The sequence below is a fragment of the Oryzias melastigma genome, linkage group LG4 (assembly GCF_002922805.2).
Source record: "Oryzias melastigma strain HK-1 linkage group LG4, ASM292280v2, whole genome shotgun sequence".
NCBI classification, from domain to species: Eukaryota; Metazoa; Chordata; class Actinopteri; order Beloniformes; family Adrianichthyidae; genus Oryzias; species Oryzias melastigma.
The window spans coordinates 29,024,063-29,048,540 of record NC_050515.1 but is presented as its reverse complement, the minus strand read 5'-3'; the positions used below and the strand labels follow the sequence as shown (position 1 = coordinate 29,048,540).

The window sequence follows — 24,478 nt, the reverse complement described above, 5'->3', positions numbered from 1 at the left end:
TGTGAAAATCCTGATGCGGCCCGGCCTCAACTAGATTCTGTCTCCAGCGGCCCCCGGCTGATTTGAGCTTGAGACCCCTGCTTTAGAACAACCCGTTCTAAGCTGAAGGCCTCTTAGTGTTACAGCATTCACACAAATGCAGCACATCAGGAAAACAGGGTCAGACAGCAGACACGAGCACCCAGAGGACCCTGGATGTGCTCAAGCGCCTGCCCTGTTTTGCCTCGTATTAAAAGGGGCCATTACCCCTCACCCCCCACCCCCACACAGTTTTTCAATAATAAATCCCTGTCAGAGAAACAAGAAAAAATAACCTTGGAAGAATCCCCGCTGCATTTGATCACACCTGTTGTCCTGTGATCCGGGGGTTCTGATCTGCTGCTTCTGGCTTTGCGGGTCCACTTGGACTCAGAGCCGCTAGAGAGAAAAGCTGTTTTTGAATGGAGACCAGAAGAGACGTGACAGTGAAGCTACCTGAACCTTTTTTATGGAATACATAGATGACATACAGTAGACAACAAAGAACACTAAAAGTGAACGCCAGGGGGGATACACACACGAAAATACAATTATATTAAATTATAAAGCCGAGAAAGATGACGTGTTTTAATAGTTTTTTTGTCTGAACTGGGGGAAATAAACTGTTTGTAAAATCTCATTTGGGCCAATAAGTCAAAAGAGTTGTGAGCTGAATATAATACTTGGTTAACAAAATCAGGAGATTAATTAAATAAAATTTAGACTAAAGCTTATAGTCATAATTAAATAAACCAAATAAGAGGTTTTTCCATGTTAAAGTAAAATGTGGATAAATTTGAGTTTTTATCAGATTTGTTCCCAAAGTATTTTAGTGTGCTTGCAAGTCCAAAACATATGCATCAATGTTTCTTCAAATTGACAACAGAATACCATTTTTATCAATATCCTTTTTTAGCCTTTGCATATACTGGTCTGTTGTATAAAACTATGAATAATCTTGAATGAAACTTTTTTCGCTTTGTTGTTTACAAGATATTTGTTTGGTTGGGTCCAAACCTTTTCCCACACATTAGTCCATGAAGAAGCTAGTTGAACCTGTGAATTCTGGTCTAACTAGTTTCCAGTTTTGGTTGATATTTTAGAAAAACACTTCATATTAGTCAATGAGTCCATTTGCAGGAACAGGAAACTCTAGAAAGTCCAAAATAAAACAAATGGAATTTTCAAAATAAATTAACTGTATGGTGAGTTCATACCTTCCTCACTACAGGTCTGAAACTAAACTTCTCTGTTTATTATTTTCTGATTAGAATTGCTTTCTTTAATTTCTGTATCATTCACTTTCACAATCGTTTATATGGAAATATCTCCAATCACAACAAGCGTCTCTGTTTGGAGGATAAGATGCTAAAGAGAGTTCAACAAGACTCACTGTGGGAGCAACTGTTAAGAACTGGAGGTGCAGGAGCCAAAATGCAGGAAACAGGTTTGGTGGTAGGAACATAAACATTTGATGAATAAACTAAAACAGGACAAAAACCCATGGAGAAAACAAAGGAGACAGAACATGACCAGGAACATCACTGAAACGCCAAACTAAACAGCAAATCCTCACAGCTGTACATGTTTGTGATCACTTCAGCACTCTGCGGATAAAGGTTTTAGGAAATTTGTGTTAAAATATTACAATTTGTATTAAACTTGATTAGCGTTGAGTCTGTCTGCAGCACAATGTCAAAATAAAGAGCCTCTAATGTTTTAATGCTTTCCTTGTCTACCAAGTCTGGGATAAAGGGAACGAACTCATGTTGACAATAATTTGTTTACATAAAAAGGACACTTTCAAAAAAAGGACTTTTACCGACAGGTCTCCCAGCTGAGTAGTAATCCGATAGTACTTAACTTTACTGTACTAAAATTTGCTTAATTTACATATAGTTTAAAGGACAAAAAAAGTGTGTTTCTGTTGATTTTTTGCGGCTTTTATCCCCTGCCCCTCTGTCAGAGAGCCATGTCAAGATGAAAACAGTAAGAACAAAAACACTGTTTCCAGGTCCCAGAGCTTTGGTCTCAAGTTAATGAGGTCCGGTTTTTAGTTTGAGTCCCTGTCTTAACCAGGGCTGGGAATCACTGGGTACCTCACCATACGATGGGATATGTGATATACACCTCACAATATCGATGATATCCTGATACTGCGATAATGGATAAAAAATAATCTCTAATAACTTACAATACAAAGATAAACACATGTTTTTAGTCAAATATTTCCCCATTTATTATTTAGCTTGAACACAATCATAATAAACAACTTGAGTCTTATTTTGTGCAACAACTAATTGACACTTTACTACAATTCAGTGATACTGTGTCTTTGACAATTGAATTGGAATTCTCTGTAAAATTCAGTGTTAACAATAGTAAACATGAACAGCAGTGACACTACTTAGTACTAAATTGTTGTAAAGAACAGAACAAAAATTAAATAATTCAAGTAGCTGTCAGACACATTGGTTCAATGTGTGCCCCCTATCTACCTCCAAAGGAACGTCTCACCAAAGGATGATGAATATAACATTTTACAGCCTCTTCAAATGAAAATCAAAGATCGGTACGTGGTCAGAACCCATCAAGAATCAGTTGCAGGACTAAATATCACGATATATCACAATATAAATATTTTGGCACTCCCCTAGTCTTAACCTTTTCCATGCAGCACATTCTAAGTGGTTCAAACATCCACCACCAAATCCCTTTGGAGAATTACAACTTCAAAATAAAAGGTAGACCTACAGTTCGGTATGGTATAATACATTCTAGAATCTGCTTCTGAAGGAAATGTACTGTTGCGGATTAGTGTAGTTAAAGTCAAGAACTCCGAATGTATTCATAAACATAGAAGATTTTTTGTTGTAGTTTAGATATAAGTAAATCCACACCTAAATGTAAAGTTGACCAAAACGGGCTGTTTGAGATCCAACGTGTCTTTGAGTTTTTATCAGCCCCAAAAACACATTTATGATGTCTATTGCAGCATTGCTTTTCTGTCTTTTAGTTGCTGTGTTTCCATTGCAGCAGACACTTCCTGTTCTGAATGATGCTGATGTTTTTATCTGAATTAGTAAGTTTCTCAGTAAGTCTAACACCTGGGAACAGTCTGCTGGCTGCTCAGATGCCCCGTCTGTACGCTTGTGTGGTTCATGGTCAGTTTGGGACTGCAGCGCTGTCCTGATGAATTCTCTCTTGAATGTTTATCACTTTTTGATTAATCAGATCCTCAAAAAATTCTCGTATTAGAGGATGAGGAGCAGTGTTGGGCATCTCACTTCAAAAAAGTAATTAGTTATAGTTACTAGTTACTTCTCCCAAAAAGTAATTGAGTTAGTAACTCAATTACTGCATCTTCAAAGTAATTAGTTACTTGGCAAAGTAACTTGTTTGCACGTTTGTGTTGTGATTATATGTTTATATCCGTGTCTACCGCCTGTTTAGATACAAAAACATGATCACATTTGTCAATCGCGGCATTTTATTGTGAAAAACTGGTTATATTTTGAAAAGAAACCGGATTTTCTCATGTATCTTGATGCAACTTCCGGCCAGAATTGATGCGGAACGCTCGGGTGCGAAGCGCCCAGCTCCAGCAAGATCATCAAACTTTGAAGTAACGCGCCGCGATTTACACGAAGTAACTATAACGGCGTTACAGCGAGGATGAAAGTAATTAGTTAGATTACTAAATTACTTGATTTATAACGCCGTTAGTAACGCCGTTATACTTCAACGGCGTTAGTCCCAACACTGATGAGGAGTAAGGAGGCGACTAGTAACTGAAGAACTTGTTCCTGCTGTGGTTCTCTGTTCAGTCCTGATGAACAGCAGCTTACACCGTTCCTAATGGAGGTTACATCTTTCTATAAACGTGTAGAGAAGATTCAAACCACTTTGAATGTTTTTCTTTAAGGCATGGCTTGATGCTCTGGAGGAGCACTCAGCTTACAGCACACACTACTGCTCCCAGGAGCAGGACAGTGAGGAGGAGGAGGAGGAAGAGGAAGTGATGTCACTTGGGGAATTGTCAGAGTCATTACAGGTACCAAAGGCAGGAAAAACAAAAACAAATTAGCATTTTAGCAGAATGTTCTGTTTTCTGTGAATCGTAAAGCCTGCAGGGCTTCACATCACTGCACACTCTTTTCACTCATTTGCATTCCTCTCACGTCTTTCTAAATTACCAGGCAGCAGAGGTCAGCCAGAAGAAGCTGGAAAAGGAGGTGGCAGCTTTCCTGTCCCTGCTGAGAAATGACGCCGTGTCCGAGCGTAAAACCTGTTATTTCACTGACGCCTGACGTGTTTTCTTGCCTCTATTGTTGTACAGATGGGTGGAAAATCAAACGGAAAACCAGCAAAATTGTCTTCAATTAAAGAGAGCGCTTCTCTGTAATTTAGCAGTGGTCTCTTTTGCGGTCCACAACTGTACTGCAGAGATAGAAAAGCATTTGTTTGACGTAAGGAACAGGTAGAGCCCAAAAACCTCAAGTGTCGCTGGGGTTAAACCCAGGGCTCACCACTTACAACTAAAGTGATTTCAGAAATCCATTTGAGACCCCCCTTGTCCTCTGTTAATGAACTCGCTAGCATTGAGAAGAGTTTCAGCACAGGGTCAAGGGGAATTTTCATGCAGTGAAAGCGTTTCAGATTATCAGGAATTTCCCTTTCATTTCTCATCCATCTGCATGTAAACAAACCAGAAAAGCACTGAGACATACAGGCTGGTGTACATTCTAAAAACGTAACTGTAAGCATAATTAAACAGAATTCAATGGGCATTGTTTAACACACTCCTAATTAAAATTGGAGGCTATTCCTTTCTCAGATTAACCCATCTTTGATTACTGGCGCTGGGTTTTTTCACTCTGGTTTGTGTTTGATCCCTCCAGAGTTTCCATCTGCCGTTCTGCAGAAAATGCAGGAAATCTGTGATCTGTCCAGTGAGACCTCATCCAGCCTCAGTGTCTGCCTCAGCCTCTTATCCAAGCAGCAAGGGGTAAGTGTCACCGGCAGACCGGCGTGCTCACTCGAATTCGCTAAGCCGGGTTTTGGTGTCAAACAGAATCATCATTTAGTCATTCTGATACTGTTGTGGCTTTTTAGTATTACTATTTTTCAAATATTGCTTTGCCATGCAGCTGGCCCTCATTGGTCTTATGTGCGAACAGCAAACCTGCTTAAGATATCCCTCAACAAAAATCTCCATTTGTGTTTTAGCTTTCTTTACCTCCTCAGTGCAGGACCATCAAAACCACAGCTTCAGCAGAGCTCTGCAGATCCACTCAAGTTCTGATCACCTGCAGCTTCCAGACTCACATCAGCTGGAAGTGGATGCTGAGAGAGCTCACAGTGCAAACGTTTGCTCTTTTGTAGTTTGTATTTGGACAACCCTCATCTGTACCAACAGAAAGGAGGACTCTATTTTTGGAGAAGTTCAGCACATCAAGAGACAATGCAGCATTGTTTCTGTCGAGCTCATCCTGAAGCTTTCTATGGTCATTCGGGTTAACTGAGATTATATGCTTTTTGGAGATCTGTGTGAACTGACCCTCTAAAAATGCTGTAATCACCGAGATCGTTTGTTCTACTAAACGCGTTGTTGTCTTTTGACTGAGATACAGGGACATGATGTGTTTCATGAGTAGAGATTGCGTCTCCTCAGGAAATGAGCTCAGTGGAGTGATTTGATTATAAGCTGTGTGCTGGATTGTTTTGTGTTGGATTCAATAGCTTTGATTATGATGTGAGAATAGATGTGTGCTTTAAATGTTGGAGCAGGAAACGGGGCAGAGTGCTTTTTGAAGCACAACGTGGACTCTTGTGTCCACCCTGAGTTACTGCAGGAGTACTTTTTCTATTGTTAGATAGTGCAGGGTGCGTCTCGGTGCTAAGTGGCTTGTTGATGTGTGAGAAATGACTTGGACACTTAACGCGCATATTAATTATGCTAATACCAAGATAAAAGTGGCGTGTGGTGAAACTGCATTAGTAACAGCAGGATCAGCTTATTCCAGTTCAGCATGGAGAGAATTAGTTTGAAGGTGTGGGGAGTGTGACCTTCAAAGTCTCAGAAGACGCTTCTTATGCATAAGTGTGTTTAAAAAAGAAAGCAAATGTTTAACGAGTATAAATAGGAAATTATTTCTGCACAGGTTCTTAATCTGTGTTCAGCTGAAAACTCTCCTCTGTGGCTGAATTTTAAAAAATCCCTAAAGAAAAGATCAAACTTTTCTTCCAAATTCCCTTTTTTTTCTCTTTACTGTTAAAACTGTTACTTTAAAGGGACCATACCAGGATTTTCTTAAGCCTTTCAGAGTGAACTATATATATATCTATGTGGATATCTGATCATATATTACCTTTGGAATGTATGTATTACATTTCTCTTTGGAAACGTCAATCACTCCTACTCTGTTCAGTATGTTGAAGTTCTAGACAATCCTTCTGCCTTTCCTGGGATAGTGGGCGGGCTCATATAAGACCGCTGACGGGGCGAGCACCAGATGTCTGCTGCTTCTCACAGCAGATCACAGAAGTTTGACAGGTCGCTGTGTCGCATCAGTCAATCAGGAACTCAGCTTTGGGCACAGGATGTTTTCAGTGGTCCGATCAGCGGGTAAAATACTTATCCAATAAGAGCATTTTGTCCTGTCGCAGCGCGGCGGTTCTCTGGCTGCAGCCAGCCTGCAGGACTTCAGCAGAGCTCGCTCAATACGCCGGCAGACAGACAGCCGCTGCAGGGAGCGGAAGCAGCCTGCTCGGGTCTCCTGAACTGAGATGTTTTTCTTATTTTTGTCGAAACACCCCCCGAGTGAGATCAAAGCCCTGGTAACCCCTCAGAGCTGCGGCGTTCAGCTTAGGATCAAACGTTTGACAGGCGGCGATCAGCGAATTTGCCAGGCGGTGAAAAAGGGGCGGCCCATCTGGAGGTTGTGGAGCTCTGATTTAAAAGTAATAGCCAGCACGACAAAAAACCACAACACCAAAACATCCGTTTTTGACGCTTAGGTCTTAACTATGCGTCAATATGTGACTTGGGAATGAAAATGTGTTGGTTTGGGAAGATGTAGGCAGTCATTTTTTATTAATGAAGAACCGAAATTGGCGCAGATAAGTAACCAAAACCAAAGAACCGCTTTGGCACCAGAGCCGAGTAAAACCTAATCGGTGCTCGACCCTAGTGAGGGTTGTGAGTATGGGAGAGGCTGCTGTTGAAGGTGCAGGTTTTTAGAGAACATTTAGAAATGCGTGGACGGATCAAAATACCGCTTGGATTTTTTTATAGTGAGGAATGAGCAGTAGAATACACTTAAAAGTTCAAAAAGTTGATTTTTCATGGTATGGCCGCTTTGAAAACAAATTTCTTAATATTCTTTTTTTACGCAAAAATATTTGTACCGTTTCAGGGCTGCACAGTGGTGCAGTGGTTAGCGCTCTTGCTTCACAGTAAGTAGGCCCTGGTTCAAGTCCCGGCTGGAGGACCAGAAACAGAACCACCAATGGTTCTGTTTCTGGTTTTTCTGTGTGGAGTTTGCATGTTCTCCCCGTGCATGTGTGGGTTTTCTCTGGGGAGTCCAGCTTCCTCCCACCGACCCAAAACATGCTTCATAGGTTCATTGGTTACTCTAAATCTGGGGTCAAACTAGCGGCTCACGGGCCATTTGCAGCCCCCAAGTTGATATTTTGCGGCCCCTGCCTTAATATGAAAGTTCAATGTCCACTAAGCAGTATCCTCAGCATGTCTACGCTTCTTTGATGATAGCTTTGTATTTGCTCTGTGATGTTTCAACTTTAAGCTTAAAACTTTGCATTTGCTATTGTTGTTGGATCTGGTCGTCAGAAAAGCGTCGTTAGCTCCTGTAGTTTCACAGGACACACAGAAGATTTTTCTTAGTAGTATGTAGATATGAGCAAATGTTCAATAAACTTGTTCAGTTGACGTAGACAATGGACCAAAGACATAAACAGTGGACGCAGAAACATGTTTTTGGCACAAGTGGAACCCCGTACGGCCCAGCCTCAGCCAGACTCTGCATTCAGTGGCCCAGAGGGAAATTCAGTTTGAGAACTCTGCTGTAAATTGTCCCTAGACGTGAATGAGTGTGTATGGGTGTGACTGTGACCCTGCAACAGACACCTGTCCCACACCTGTCCCAGGTGTATCCTGCCTTCGCCCACTAGTGGCCGCTTTAGGCTCCAGCAAAAAAATAAACTCAACAGTGGGGCTGTAACTGTTGTGATGGGTGGACAGATCCCAGAGCGGAGTCAGGTGAGATGGAGCAGCAGTGGGGGTTTATTAGCCTCACAAACACAGAAACAAATAACAGAAGCACACTGGTAGAGGAGGCAGGGAGCTAGGCCGACGAAAAGTTTTAACTTGGAACCAGGAAGGAGCCAAACTCAAGTAAATAACCTGGCAGGTTGGAGGAGCCAGGGAGAGGCTTTTAAAGGTGCATCCATTAGAGATGGGAAGCAGGTGTGCAAGGCCACCAGGTAGTGAAAGCCACGCCTCCTGCGTCACGCCACTCTGTAGAAGCACAAACAAAGAAATACATAAGCACAAAGCAAAAAACACCAAAACCAACAAAGGAAAATAACACTGTACCACAACAGTAACGAGTAATCAACTTAATGGATTAATCAGTTTACACTCTACTCTGTAAAAACTGAAACATTGGACCAATTAACAAAAGATCTGTAATTATTTTCATTTAAAAATGTTCGTCTTTCTGGAATACAAATTTTGAATTGAGTACTCAAAATTTGAATTTGATGAAAACCAATCATTTTAATCGTAACAAATTACATGACATGTGTTAATTAATCCAACGTTTCATTTTTTTCAGTGTAACTAGAATGATCTGTCTGAGGCAAGTTGATAATCGGATCAAATCAAATCAAATCAACCTCTATTAAAAGACTGTTACAAAATGAAATGTATTTATTTTCATTATTTAAGCAGAACAAACGTCCCATTGAGATCCACCAATCTCTTTTTAGGGGAGTCCTGGCCAAGACGCAAAAGTCACACACATCCAAGACATGTCATAGAATTAAAATATGTTAAAAAGAAATAAAATAAACTAGAATAAAACAAATTAATTAATTATTTAAAACATCTACAGGTTAGTGATTTCATTTCCAGGTCCTTCATAATCACATCAAACTGTGGCAAAGTTATGAGCTTTGAAAGTTGAATTGTTCTTTAAGCTGAAAAGCCATCATTGTTTTTTCTGTCCGAACACTCGGGGCTGACAGCGAGTACACTCCCTGAGACGGAGAGCATAAGGTCCATCAGATCTGTGCTGCAGAGCCACACTCAAATGTGAAGAGAGACGTCCCTTCTATATGAATTTGTGCCAGTGTGTAATCCGACGAACAGTTAAAGCAGCCCAACCAACTCGTGAATACAGTTCACAGCGATGAGTCTGAAACATAATGAAACGCATAGAGGCATGAAGGAGCGAATCCGGTGTGCACGGAGCCTTGACTGGAGCGTGTGTGAATAAAACATCCCCATTACAGCCACAGTCAGACATGCTGCGTTCCCAAACCTGGAGGAAATGTCATTTATTTACAGATGTATTGTTCAAAAAACAAAACTGAAACTGATCAACAGCAGAAGTGGAAAAGGTAAAATTATCTTTATTCACTTAGCCTTAGGAATCCATGTACTGTATTGTTCATAATTACCACAGCTGGTAAATCTGTTTTGAGGCATGCTGTGAAATCGATGTGTGACTTAGGCTTTCCCGCCTGTTTGTTCCTTTTGTGCAAAGAGTGAAGATGTTTGCAGAGTTGCTGTGATATTCTCTCAAGTTCTTCAATTTCTTTGGGAGGTATTAAATTTACCTTAAATAGTTCAAGTCAGGTGGTGTTCTTGTAGTTTATTAGTAAAATATCCTATGTCTGTAGATATAAAATGGCAAGAATTGCTCAGTTTTCTACATGAATTAAACAGAAAATGTGTTCTGATGTTTATCTAAGTTACAATAATAGAAAAAATAGTCAGCTTAAAGACCCACTCCAATAAAAATTGTGTTTTTAACGTGTTCTTGAAGCATTTGTCTCATGATGGATTTTTGTTTTTAAAGAAAATTAAAATTGTGTTTTTGAGTATTACTTTATTCAAATCAATGTGAAGCAAAAGCAAAAGAAAAAATGCAGGTTGGCATTCGGGAAGTCCCAACCTCCTAGTCATAACCTCCTAGTCATAACCTCCTTGTTACGATCCCAACCGTGGGGAAGGGAGAAAAAGGTGTAACATAAAAATTAAGAAACCCAGACTGGAGCACTGAGGTAGTGTGCAGCTTTTTAATTGGCTTTTAGCAGCAAAGTTAACATAAATAGAATGTCAACACAGAGCATCTTTTATTTTGAAAAGAAGTTATTTGAGCTTCTGTCAAAGGTAAGAAAAAAAGAAATCTAATTATGAGAGAGGCCAGGATCCTTTACATTTTTGCTTTTGCGCATGCCAAAAAATAGACACAATTTTTATTTATTATTAAAGAAGAAGGTCTTGAATTGGAATCTAAATTTCTTAAAGGTTAAGTAAAACTATCTCTCTCTCTAGGTTTTGACCAGTAAAAAATGAGCCCATATGGCTCTTTTACTGTTAAAGGTTGCTGATCCTTGGTTTAGTGTAATGTTGTAGGTGCGCTTCAGTATAGAGTAAATATTTTCATCTGGAAGTTTGTTGGATAAAAGCAATTAGCAAAATACACAGCAAACGAAAGGTCAGTCAACACATTCTGAAGAAGCACTGTAATAAAGATTTATCAGCTGTAAGAGATGACACCACAAGAAAGGGAACAAAGAGTTCTTGTTCTTTTTTAACCCTTCTGCTCTCCTAGGTTTGTTTACATTATAAGTGGGGTCATCTGGACTCGATAAGACAGTGCGCTGAACTTTTTTTATCTTTGATTTTTGAGTTTCACTAATGTCCATGGCAGACATAAAATCCTGTCCACCTTTGTCCACATTTGTCATGGAAGGAATCACATCAGTATGAGGTTGGAGTCATCTGGACCCCAAAGAGACCGGAATGGTTAAGTGTAGGAAATGCTGCTGCTCTGTGGATACTCAATACCTTTTTTCCACCTCTGTGGTATCTTAGAGCTGAAGAGTTTAGCTTTTTTTCCGTGTGCTGCAGGGACCAGTATGTGCTGTTTGTTAACAGAGAGCAGAAAGAGTTGTAGACCCTGATGAGGGTGTCTCAATGCTGCTGAGCTCTCTGCAGAGTGTCAGGGCTTTGAATCTGATGTGGGCAGGAAGGCAGTGCAGAGATCTGCACAGTGGTCAGACACGTGTCCTTTATGTCTGACAGAAACTGTGAATTGGTGAAGTATTCATTAGAAAGTTAATGCAGTATTAAAGCTGAAGTGACAGATCTGAACAAGGAGCTACAATTAGAACATTTAAGAGTAGTATTTCTGTGAAGACCAATTCCTCCAGGATGATTCTATCGCAGACATTCTTTTAGATTTTTTAGTTGAAGACATTTTCTTTCTTATCCAATAGTTCTAACCTCAGAACTGAGAAAGCATCTTGGATATGAAGCCAAATGTCTTCAACATAAAGAAATGAGTCCAGATGACTTTGTAAAATCATTTTCTGCTTATTAAGTAGTGTTTGAAAGTTCTGATGTTGTGAAGGGAAATTCTACATGCAGTCATCCTTCTTGTTTTTGTAAAGACTGGTCCAAACCCGAGTGGAAAAGTTGAGATAAGACCAGAGCCTGGATGAAGACAGAAGAAATGACTGCCATCCAGTAATCTTTTCTGTGAACACGAGCATGCTTGGCCTGTCATACCACACAGATGCGTTCTCTGGGATCTCCGGCAGAAATGACTGCTGCTGAAGCTGAAGTTGCCGAAGACAATTTAAATGGGTCGACTTTAGCAGCCATTTGTCGCTTTTATCGGGTCCACCTGTGCTGGACCTCAATTGCTCATCTGTGCAGCCGTTTGAATGACGATCCATAGCAGGGGCAAAGTACACAATACAAGACTGCCAGGACCTGAACGCTCATGAACAAAGCTGCTCCCAAAAGGAGGTTTAAATGTGTGCTGCTTAGTGCAATTTGCACCTGATAGTGAAGTGTGTGAATGAAGCAGCAGGCGCCTTCCCTCCTGTGAAGGAATGGGACGGAATCTCTTCCAGCTTCTGCACCCCCTCTGGAGCGGTCAGCAGGTGCTTCCTCTGGAAACACGCTCCCAGTGGCCGCGTGTTATTAAGCAGCTTTCCTCCAGGAGGAATAATTAAACTGTCACTCTGTTTTCTTTCTGAACGATCTCCAGCTGGATTAAACACAGTGACTGTTAGTCAAGGGCAGAAAACCGTTTTGTTTTGGGTTTCAAACGAAGCTCCTTTTGACACCAATATTTAGTTTGAGAGCTATGTTTCACCCATGGTTTATTCAGTGTCCAAAAGCTGTCATCTGATCCGCTGTCCTGTGCAGGAATCATGTTCTCCAGCAGGTCATTTGAGAGTGCAGCACTGAGGTAGCTGTCCTACATAAGTGGGCCTCCATCCTCTCAGCTCTGTCAGTCACTGTCCTTCTGTGAGTCTGCTCATGAGAGAACAAAGCAGACGGTCCAGACTGTCAACATGATGACGTTCATCTTCAGTTTAGGTCCAGATCTGGAATCAAGACCGTAATTATGTTGAGATATTTCATGCATAACTTTAGGATTTATCAATATAGAAGATTAACGTCAGCTCGTTCATTTGTTTTGTCTTCATTGTGTGTGTGGGGGGGGGCGGTGTGGGTGTGTGTGCGTGCGAGCTCAGGTACGCAGTTTGAAATTGGAGCAGGAGGTCGAGAAGAACAAGATCCTTTCTGAAGCACTACAGACTCTGGCCACAGAGCATCACGAACTTGAGCAATCGGTCGTCAAGGGATCTTCGCCGCGGAGCGCCCTCAGTGAGGATGACTTCCACGACGCTGTATCTGGTGAGTTGACACGTTATCAAAGGCACTCGGGACGCGGCGGCGATTCTGTGACCAGCTCCCGTTCACTCTGTCATTCACCCATAGGACACTGGAATACTTTTCCCCACCAGTGAATACCTTTGGTATGTCTGCCGCTCTTCCAGCCTTGAGTGTGTCGTGCTGAAAGTTTTGCATGTTTGTTTTCAAAGGAGAATGAAATCAAACAATGTAGCATTCGTTTAGGTCTGCCATCATTTCAGAGTCAGTTTTCATTTCGTTTGACACTAAACATCTTAAAGCTGAACCCAGTGTGTCATTAAATCAGAGAAATGGAACATAGTTTGATTTGCATTAAAGATTAGCACATGTTGCTATTAAGAGCCATCAATGCAAACACTTTTACACCTTCATAAAGCAGAAGACCCAAGATAGAGACACTTTCATCACCTATGGTGAACTGGACTTGTCACAGCATCATTGCCTGGTTGCAGTTATCTGAGCTGCCTGCAGTCCCGTCCCGTCCTCTCCATTTGAATGAGAATCGCTGGAAAAAGGACGTGGCTGTCCCGCGGTCCATCTGTCACTGTAGTACACCGAACTTCAGCTTCAGAAAAATATAAAAACTACTTTTTTGGAGCTTTAGCTTAAAACTTCAACACAAACGTCCTAACATTCTGTTTAACAAAAACACCAATTTGTGTCTTTTACATATTCATAATATGAAATGGGATTAACCCTTAAACACCAGAGCTTCAGTATTTATGTGCTTTGATTTACTGTCATTTTTTATTTGCTCTCTCCACTTTTCTCCTTCAAAATCTACTGGAATTATGTTGATCGTGCTAATGGTTGAAAAGTTACAGTATTTTTAAGATTTTGTGTTAAGTGTCACCGGCGATGCCTCAGGTGTTAAAGGGTTAAAGATGTTACGACATTCTGATCAATTTGAACTGAAAATGCACTAAAGATTCAGAAATCTAATCAGCCTCTTCCAACTCACAGGGAAGCTCTGCAGCTGGAAGAGTTTTGGAAACATTCACATATTTTGTTTCATTTTTAGCTTAAAGTAAGACACAAATAAAAAACAGGTAACACTTTAGATAAGATGATGCAAAAACTCAATATAATGTTGATAAAGATAGTTCATACCTTTGTTAAGCTTGTAAGCAGTTTATTAACATGGCTTTTGTAGACAATGATCCCTTTAGATGTTAGTGAATCTGACATGTTAATAAGCCCTATTTGTGTTAATAAATGTCTTACTAACACCTTATTAACACATGAATAATGTTTGTTAATGTGTTAATAAGGCTTCTTGAGGAATCTTATCATAAAAAAGCAGGGATCTGACTGAGCTGTAATGAACAGACCCAAACAGAAGCAGGTCCAGAGAGCTTTTCGTAAACGTTTATAGACGTTAGTTGAGGTCAACAGCAGGTTGTTTTTTTTTGTGCTAACTTGGGCTTCCTGGTTGAGCTGTGAGCGGCCACTGCTCCAGCTGCCTGTGCACGCTCAGTCGGGATCAGTGTTGGAGAAAAGCAGTTTTCTGTGCTGCTTACACATTTGGGCTGCAAATTCAAACCAGTTACATCTGTTTTGGAGAATAAGTAAAACTATGATGTTTATCAAAGGAAGTTCTTTGGCAGAGCAGTTTCTGAAGAATATGTGGTAGAGTGGTCGATCGCAGGTTCGATTCCCACCTTGCCCGTCCAAGTGTCAAAGTTTCCTTGGGCAAGTCACTGAACTCCATGTTGCTTCTGGTGGTTACGGGTTGGCGCCAGTGTTGGGCAGCTGTATCAATGTGTGAATGTAAAGCACCTGGGGCGTCAAAGCAAAGGTAAAAACATGCTGTATAAGTATACGCCGTTTACCATTGGTTGTCCACTGACATGGCCCCCTAACTTCCACACTCGTGATTCCCTTGGCAGAATTTGATTCTACATGTCGTGAATGCTCACATTTTCAGACTTTAGGCTAAATGGTAAATGCTGAATACTTGTACAGCTCTTTTCTACCTTCCTTGAAGGCCCAAAGCGCTTCACAGTCACAGACACATTCATACATTGATGGATGATGGTGCCAACCAGTAACCACAGGAGCAGTGTGGGCTTCAGTGTTAAACCCAAGGACACTTCTACACATGAACCTGCAATATTCTGATCAGAGGTTGTCCGCCCTACCACTGCGCCACGGCTGCCTCAATAAATATCTCAGGCGCGTCTGGAGCTCAGGTGGTAGACTGTCCGTCACAGATCTGAGATTTGATCCACAATTTGCTCCACATGATGCTCAGACACTAATCTCCCAAAGCAACCTGGATCTATTGCACTTTTGAAAAGGCAGACAGCCTGCACAAAGGGAACACATACAATACACGGAACAAGTAAAGGTGTAAGCGCATCAGACTGAATGTACATGATAACGTTTGTGGATTATCTCTGCCAGAATCAGACTCTGAGATCTCCCTGAGCGGCTTTGAGACGGTCGCCAGCCATTCCTTTGACGAGGACGACGAGGAAGACGAAGGCTCCGTCATGCTAAGCAGCCCTTGTAGCAGTCCAACGACCAGCATGCAGCAGGAGGATTGCCATGGAGACAAGAACGAGACTCAGCCCAATGGAATAACAAAGCATAGGTCAGGAGTGCAAAAATGCCAGACAGCTTCTTAAATTGCTTCATTTTTATCTGTGATTTGAGGATTACCAAACTCTGCAAACAGGCCTTGTTTCACTTTACAACTGTCATTTCCATAAAAACACAAACACTCGCTGTGAGGCCTCTGCACTATCAGAGATCTTCTATATCTCTGTTTGCCTACGAGTCTTTCCACTTGGTAATGTGAATAATTTAGAGTGAGGGCCAGGCCTGGGAAGGCATGCTAAAGGTTGGGCTCTGTGTCGACTTCGTTAAATATTCATGAAGTCACTGTAGTGCAACATTGAATTTGCACTTAGATACTGTTTCTACTTGTTATGCTGCTTTAAATGTCATTTCTTACATTTAGTAGTATCTTCCTTGCACTTAAAACGGTCTCTGCTGAACCCGCCGTGGTCCGTCCTGACTGAACGTCTGGTCCTCCAAGCGCTCAAGCTCTTTTTGATCGTCTGCTTCTTAACCTTTATTTGACTGTAACTTTCTGTGATGCTTTGAGCTCATGTCTTCATCTGTCAGTTCTAATGAAAGCTGCATCTGCAGGAGTGCTGTGTAAGCTCATCTGCTTTTGTTTGTTCAGGATGAGTTTACCTGCACCAATGTTTTCAAGGAATGACTTCAGCATTTGGAGTATCCTGAGGAACTGCATTGGAATGGTGAGGAGGCTGCCGTTGGCTCTGACATCTGACTCTCTTCCTGTCATGCAATTGTGATAAAACTGCACCAGAGCTGATGATCCGTTTCCATCACTCCCCTTTTGTATAATTTTGCTTTAAACACTAGAATAACTTGAATTTTTGCATGAAATACTTATAAATTTTCAAAATGTTCAAAACAGCCAATCATGAACCAGCTTCTTGTGTAGTCTTTGTCTTCACTGCACTGATGTAACCTCGACAGTATCAGCTGCTATCAGTGTTTCACAATAAAACAGGAAATGTCTTTCCACAATAAAGTACAGGAACCAGATCAAAAAGTCTCGTAACCAAGTTACCCATCAGGTAAACTTGAGTTTGGCAGGATTGGTTTTTCTTTGTTATTTTCAACCACTCCGAATTTGACAACATTAGCACTTTTCTTTGCCTCATAACACTCTAAATCTACATTGGCTTTCAGTTCCTTGTGACGGCACAAAGTTCTCCACTGTTGTTTTGACCAGCGCTGTATTTGACTGACCTTTAACATGACAATATTTAGGCCACACCATCTGGTTTTAAAGCTTTCAATTTGTAAAGCTACAAAAAAAACAGATAAGAAGCGTCCCTGAGAAATCCCATTTATTGACCTGTCACATCAGGAGTGTCCAAACTCAGGCCTCCTGCTGGCTTTCCAGAAACTCTGCCTTATCTGCTGCTGATTACCTGGATCAGGTGTGTTTGGCCAATAAGGAGCATTGGGTGGAAAACATGTAGGACACCGGCCCTCGAGGCCTGACTTTGGACACCCCTGTGTTACACTGAAAGAGGGAAGCAGTCTGTCAGTGCTGCTCTCAGCCTGTCTTTGACTGAAGCTTCCAGTCAAGCTCTGACCAGCGTTGGCCATGGCTTTGAACCCTCCTGTCCTACAAAGTATTTGTTTGGCTGAAAACTCTTGTTTAAATAGTTCTGTTGAAAATACACAAAGTAATTTTCCACACCATGTGGCGTCATGCGCCTCTGCATCCAGATTAAACTGAGAAAGAGTTCAAAGCATAAGAAAGGATTTATTTGAGATTTCTTTTTGTGACACAGATATTTGAAGATTCCTTTTTCTTTCCAGAGGGGTGGGGGGGTATACAGTAAACAAAGCTTTTGCTTCGAGCAACACGACTATCAGTGCATATTCAGTCTAAACTGCTCCCATCCTTTCTTTTCATCACTGAGTGAGGATGCATATTTTACTTCCAGGAGGTTTCTGTATGAATGGACTCAATTTTCTCCTTTGTAATGACAGCCCGTCCCTCGTTTTCCCCTCGTGGCTCTTTCAGGAGCTCTCCAAGATTACAATGCCAGTGATTTTCAACGAGCCCCTCAGCTTCTTGCAGCGTCTGACGGAGTACATGGAGCACACGTACCTCATTCACCAGGCCAACACCAGCTCAGACTCCATTGAGAGGATGAAGGTAGATGTTACAGTTGCATGCTGTGGAAATCATGTACACAAGTGCAGCTTACAGGTTTAGCTTTTCACCAGTCATGTGTTCTTTGCAGTTTTAGCTGTCAGTCTTTGTAGTACTTCAGCCGTGTACAGATCCTGGGAGCGGACTCTAATGCAGAGCTGACACAGCCAGTGCGTTCGACTCTCTGCTGATGACATGTCACTTTCTGGTGCAGACTGGATGCTGAGCTGTAATCCTCATCCATGACTGTTAAACATCCTGCTAGCTTCATTCTTAATCTAATAGACTATGACAGATTTGATTATATTATGTAAAGTTCACAAGCTCACTTCCAGGATCCTTCCACATCACATATGAAGTTTGCACAGGTTAACATGCTGCTCCTCTACGACTTCATCTCTCATCTTCCTCTCACACGTGGCTGGAAAGTTTAGTCTGCTTTTGAAAATGACAGTTTGATAAACTAAATGCTGACACATGTATCAACATTTAATGGGAATAAAGGCTTGGTTACTTTTATAGAATCTCTTATTTGAACCAAATCTGTGAAGTTGTGCAAATAGGTCACTTTAAGGCCCAATCAGAATTCTTCCCTTCTCCCTTCCCCTCCATTTAAAGGGGGAGTTTAAGTGCAAGTGTGCCCAGGAAATTTAATTTCTAACTCCGATATAAAGTCCTCCGTCAGAAGACTAAACCACGTCGCGCTGAGTAGCGCTTTTCATCACGTGGGTGCGCTCTGAACCACAGATGTTTATATTTAAATGTAAGTAATGACTTTTTGTTGTAGCATGACCTTTTTAAAGTTATAAAACTGATGTTGTCATGTATATTCAAGCACTGGAAGCTCCGCGCTAATGCTAGCAGAGCGGCAATTATTGACAACGTCATCAAACGAAAGTGACGTCTGAATTATGAGAGACTATTTTTTCATAGCTCTCTGTTTGGAGGGTTAAATAAAGGGGAAGGGAGAGGAAGAATTCGGTTTAGACCTAAATCTCAAAGTCCAGATTTGAATGTTAAAATGCTTCTGCATAAATGCACTGACCTTTAAAGAAAAACCATAATCTCGCTTTTCTGGGGAAAAAAAAAATCTGCTGTTTCTATACATTTCTAGGCCAAAAATTAGATTCTGGGAGAAAAAGCATATAAGTTTATAAAAACTCAATAAAAACTGCTGAACCTTCCACCAGACTGTTCCCGGGCTCACACTGCAACCATTACAGCTTCGGTGCAGCCACCGGAGTCTGAACTTGAAAAGAGCGAGAGGCTCTCAGACTGCATCCAATCACGTCCGACCTCTGCGGTCCGACCTCTGCGGTGCTCCAAATCCGTTTCAATGGGTTCAAATTTTTGCTGGACGCCGGAGCAGAGCCGGGGCACTTTTTGTGAAGTTGGGACTATTAATGACCTGAACCTTAAATCATGCGAGCGAACATAAATTGGATCTGGGACAATTTTTAAAATAAAAACTACTTTCCGCTGTATTCCACCGTATTGTAAACACGTCAGGGGTGCCCACGCTTTCTCAGCATGCAAGTCACTTTTGAGATGACAAGCTCCATATATACTGTATATGTTTATACAGTATGTGTGTATATATATTAGGGATGCAATGATACAGTTTTCTCACAGTTCGATATGTATTGAACAAAAAAACAAAAACACCTGAAATCCTATAAATCCACAGATTATGATTTCCTTTGCAAACCGAAACAGCATAACAGAGAAATCAGATTTTTCTTCAAGAGCACAGCTTTTAGCACTTAATGCAGAATCACACTTAAATAGAACTCTTGTAAACTTGTAAACCATTTAATCAAATGTAAAAGCGCCTCAATACTTGTAACGTTTAGATGGTGACGGGGCTGGGTGATGACGTCAGAGATGGGCGGTCATGTTGGATGTGTTTCCCCACATTGTACGATATGGAGAGGAGGCAACCTTCTCTCTTCTTTTCTCTCCCTGATCATCATATTTGACGGTGAACTCGAGATGTCTTCACAGCGCAGGTCTTAGTGTTGGTGGCGCGTCTTCAAACACGAGCCGGAAGCTGCTCACACGCCGGCTGTGTCGGCGCTCACGCATTGAAAAGTCCGCAATAACACGCGTCCGTTTGTATTGACTACATCGGCGGCTGCCCGAACACGTGCCGACAAAGCCACTGCCCCAACGTGCTGTGACTATCTTGATTGCTTAGGCATTTTGCTAAAATGCTATTGTTTTTAGCATTTGGGTTCCGCCTCCCAGGGGAGAGGCAAAGTAGTTTCTGGCAGGGAGGGGAAGAGTAGGAGCAGATCAGCTCAGTCACGGAGACATGAATACACAGACACAAGGTAAAGGCAGCTCACAGTGGCACTAAATAAATAAAATGCGTATTGTGAAAAATGTCGTACCGAACTGTGGAACGCGTATTGTTCAGTTTTATAGAGAATATCGTTCCATCCCTAATATATACAAACATGTTTGTTCTGTCTTGTGACAAACCGTGCTGATCGGGGAAGTCCATGTCTGTCTGTCTGCAGTGTGTTTGTCAGACTTGCTCAGAGGCTCATTGCGTTGCTGTGGTGTGTGTTTATCTGCTGCCGGCAGTGTGTGGCTGCGTTCGCCGTGTCCGCCGTGGCCTCTCAGTGGGAACGCACAGGGAAACCCTTCAACCCTCTGCTAGGAGAAACCTACGAACTGGTCAGGTGAGTGGGCTGTAAGCAGCCTCTGCACGAGCCTCCTGAGCCCGCTGATGCTCTGACTGCTGCTCTCTCAGAGAGGATCTGGGCTTCAGGCTCATCTCTGAGCAGGTGAGCCACCATCCTCCGGTCAGTGCCTTCCACGCTGAGGGCCTAAAGCAAGACTTTGTGTTTCATGGATCCATCTACCCAAAACTTAAGTTCTGGGGCAAGAGTGTTGAAGCTGAACCAAAAGGGACCATCACGCTGGAGCTCCCCAAGTAAGAGCCCTCAGAAAATGGAATCAAATAACAGAATAAAAGATCTCTGACTTCATTTTACCAACTGTGACTGCACAGCCTGTCCTAAAACAAACTTCCAACCTGAAGCATGACTTTGTCTTCAAGGTACAACGAAGCCTATACATGGACGAATCCCACCTGCTGTGTTCACAACATCATAGTGGGTCAGCTGTGGATCGAGCAGTACGGAAACATGGAAGTGATCAACCACAGGTAACACCTCCATGCACAGGTATACCTGTGTGGTCTGAACTAAACCTGGAACAGCTGACTGTGTTTTCATGCTGCACAACTGCTGTCTGTCTGTTGAACCGTTAGTTGCCGTCTTACTTGTTATCTGGTAAGTCTGGCGGGGAAAACAGTGTCGATAGATGAATATTGCGTTTCTAAAGTGTGTGGAGAACAGATTTCCTTTCTTGTCTCTCTTACCACAGAACTGGTGAAAAGTGCTGTCTGAACTTTAAACCATGTGGACTGTTTGGGAAAGAGCTGCACAAAGTGGAAGGTTACATTTTTGATAAAAGGTACAGTACTTGTTTCACTTTCAGCTTATCCCTTTCGGGGTCTCCACAGCGTAACAGCACCCACTGTTTCTCATCAATGATTTGGCAGAGTTTTTACGCCGGATGCCCTTCCTGACACAACCCTGTACTTGAGGGGCACAGGGACCCAGTTAGGCAGCAGCGTCAAGGGTCTTGATGAAGGACCCAATCTGGGTGGGGATCAGTGGACAACCCTGGGAATCAAACCCAGGGCTCCTGTGTGTCAGCCCTTCACCTAGCCCAGTACAATCTTTAGAAAATGAAGCTGTTCCCTTTTTTTCTTTAGACATGTTTACTCCAGTTGTCTCACCTTAAAACAGAATTCTTCATCCTGCTGAGTTTCTGGTTTATCCTTATTTTGAGAAAACAATATAATAAACAACAGTTGAATGAAAACAGAAAATAAAAAGTGTAACTTACAAATATATACTTCAATACATGTTTTAGTGCTTTTTAGGCAAGGCAAGGCAAGTTTATTTGTATAGCACATTTCATATAACACATTTCATGTACAGAGACAATTCAAAGTGCTTTTTATCATAGAAACTTTGAGATCAATATTTTTGGATACAGTGGAAACAAAAACTAAAACTGGCAACACTAATAGCAGAATTGAAAAAATCAGCCGAAGAATATTCCGCCTCGTTTAAACTCAGCAGTCCGGTACAGGAGGAGTTGTACGGAACGGACCAGTTCATTCTGGCGAGCGTTTCCACTCAGTTCAGCCTCACTTCCACTGAGCGGTGTATATCATGATACAGGTATCACGACTAGAAAAGCAACAACAATGGAGGTCATCCAGCAGCTCCTGTTGTTGTTTTTTGCTTTACTTTTTGTACATCATGTACAGCCTCAGGCGAAAAATTAATGTGGCGCCCCCTGCAGGTACCTAGATGAAGACATCCCAGCTGGGGCTCAAATCTAGAAACTCTGCAGTTGGAGGCACACGTGCTGACTGACTGCACCACCATTCAGCCATTGTTTAAGAGGAAAGTAGGTGCTTGGGGAAAAAAAACTCTAGATCGCCAGTTAAATTCGTTTTGTTTTTTAACAAAATGCAGGACGATTGAATTTCCAAGCAACTTTATACAAATAAAACAGACAAACTTCTGCTTTGAGCCCGTGTTTTCTCCTCTTCCTGTTTTCATCCTTAAAGTTTTAAAGAAGCACCATCAGCTGCAACACTGTGCACCCCTCTCCTCCCCCAACCCAGCTTAGACAGCAGCAGCGACAGGAAGGGAGGGGCGCTGCACTGCAGTTACTGATTATGTCAAACTGTTGAGTGGATTTTCTTATGTCATCTAACTATTATTTTTTCATTTTTACATGAAAAAAGTGGTGCGTCAAACTGTTGAAGAAAAATAAATTTCATATATAATCATTGCGTTTTGCCCCGCCCCCACCCCCAGCAGATGGCCCTGATCATGTATGACAGGAATTTGATGTTGTTTGAAAAAAGATTGCAGCATCTAAGAAGAATATCGCCATAAAGAGGAGATCAGAAATGCTAGCTTACCGGTGCTTTCACCATCACTTTCTGCCAATCAGCACGTGGCTACAGCGGCTCCGCCCCAACCATCCCGTTCTTTTTTTCTATGGACCAATAACGGATCTCATTAGGTATGGGTCAGAACTGTTTAATGGGTCCATTTATCAATGAAAAGGCTCAAAATACCGGATCAAGCCGGACGGTACCGGACTGCTCAATGGAAACAAGGATTGTTGGAGTTTGCTGCCATCCACTAGCTAAATCTTCTCACAGAAAAGAATCCTAATATGTAGTTTTTAAATGTATTTTTCAGAAGAGGTAGATCCTATCAAGAGTAAGAATCGGACTTTAGTTCCAGGAGAAACAACAATGTTTTTCTCTGTGTTAGACTCACAATCAAACTGTGCACGTCGAAATGATGGCTTACAAATTACAATGTCTGATTAAACCATACAGGACGCTGCACTGCGCTGACAACAATCTGAAAGATCTATTAAGAACAACCAAAACCACATTTGACACCTTGAATGAAAACCTCTCACATCTTAACATCCTCTGACGCTTCACTCCTTTAGCTGACATGAGGACGATTGTTTCCATCCATCAACGATAGTCAAAATTAAAAACTCCCTTTCATTGATGCAGTCTGACTCCTGCAGGAGAACAGATGCCGTCATTTAAAATGTTTTTCAGCCAAAAGCACGTCTGGAGGATTTCTGCACAGGCGTGAAATTAAAGTCAAAATAGACAAACTTGAGAGTGTAGAAAAGAAGATGACCAGATTCAATTCCAAACTCAAAGACAAACACAGATTTATCCTTTAAAGCATACAGCTGACGTTTGGCAGACTCACAACACACAGACAAGTTGTTTCCCAATAAAATCTGCTTCTCTGGCTGAGGAAGCACTGGAAGCTGTAAAATGCAGAACCATCCCTACAAAGAGGCTTTTTCTTTGTTGAGGCTGGATCCTGTCAGAAATCATCTCTCGTGTTTGAACCGGAGAAAATGTGTTTGTGCTTGACAGCAAAAAGAAGCTGTGTGCGCTCTATGGGAAGTGGACAGAGTGTCTCCATGTCGTTAGCCCGGCAGCCTTTGAAGCTCACAAGAAAAACGACAAGAAATCATCAGAAGACAAGAAAGCCAGCAAAGCGGTAGGAATCACCGAGTAGACAGGAGTTTGTGTAAAGAATCTTTGTAATAAAGAGAATGACCGACTTATACAGGTTGATAAGAATATCAAATGTTGTCTGAGAGCGTCTCTCTCACCCCTCTGAGAGCAGGGCAGCAGTGCAGATCAGGAGGACGTTCCTTCTCCAGCTGCAGACACTGTGGAGGTGATTCCAGGCAGCCAGCTGCTGTGGAGAATCGCTCCCAGACCGGCCAACTCCACCCAGGTGCTGCTCTTCTCTGCATGATGTGTCAGTCAACCACAGGTAACACCTCCGTGGGAGGCCATGGGAGTTTAACCTACGCTGCCTATTGATTGCAGATGTACAGCTTCACTTGCTTCGCCATGCAGCTGAACGAGCTGACCCCAGAGATGGAGGGAGTCATTCCTCAGACTGACTGCAGACTCAGACCAGACATCCGCGCCATGGAGAACGGCGACATCGGTAAAATGTTCTGCTGCTGTTCAGAACAGACACTCAGCGTTCAGACGCAACAATAGCTTATGTGTGAAAATATTAGAGCTTCGCCGAGACGTAACCCCTGTACTGCTAATTAGGGGTGTAACAGATCACAAAACTCACGGTTCGGATCATTTTTCG

The 24,478-nt window shown here is 42.0% G+C and overlaps 1 protein-coding gene across 1 annotated transcript in view; it reads left to right on the top strand.

Annotated features, from left to right (window-relative positions):
- osbpl1a (oxysterol binding protein-like 1A) overlaps positions 1-24,478 on the top strand; it is a gene marked incomplete in the record, with an annotated part of 68,128 nt that overhangs the window by 28,633 nt on the left and 15,017 nt on the right. Inside the window, 14 exon segments of the mRNA XM_024258891.2 lie at positions 3,944-4,072; positions 4,218-4,299; positions 4,920-5,026; positions 12,823-12,985; positions 15,410-15,599; positions 16,197-16,272; positions 17,583-17,717; positions 20,304-20,401; positions 20,473-20,655; positions 20,782-20,889; positions 21,111-21,200; positions 23,734-23,860; positions 23,990-24,103; positions 24,199-24,322. Of these exon segments, the coding sequence (XP_024114659.1) occupies positions 3,944-4,072; positions 4,218-4,299; positions 4,920-5,026; positions 12,823-12,985; positions 15,410-15,599; positions 16,197-16,272; positions 17,583-17,717; positions 20,304-20,401; positions 20,473-20,655; positions 20,782-20,889; positions 21,111-21,200; positions 23,734-23,860; positions 23,990-24,103; positions 24,199-24,322 (1,726 nt within the window).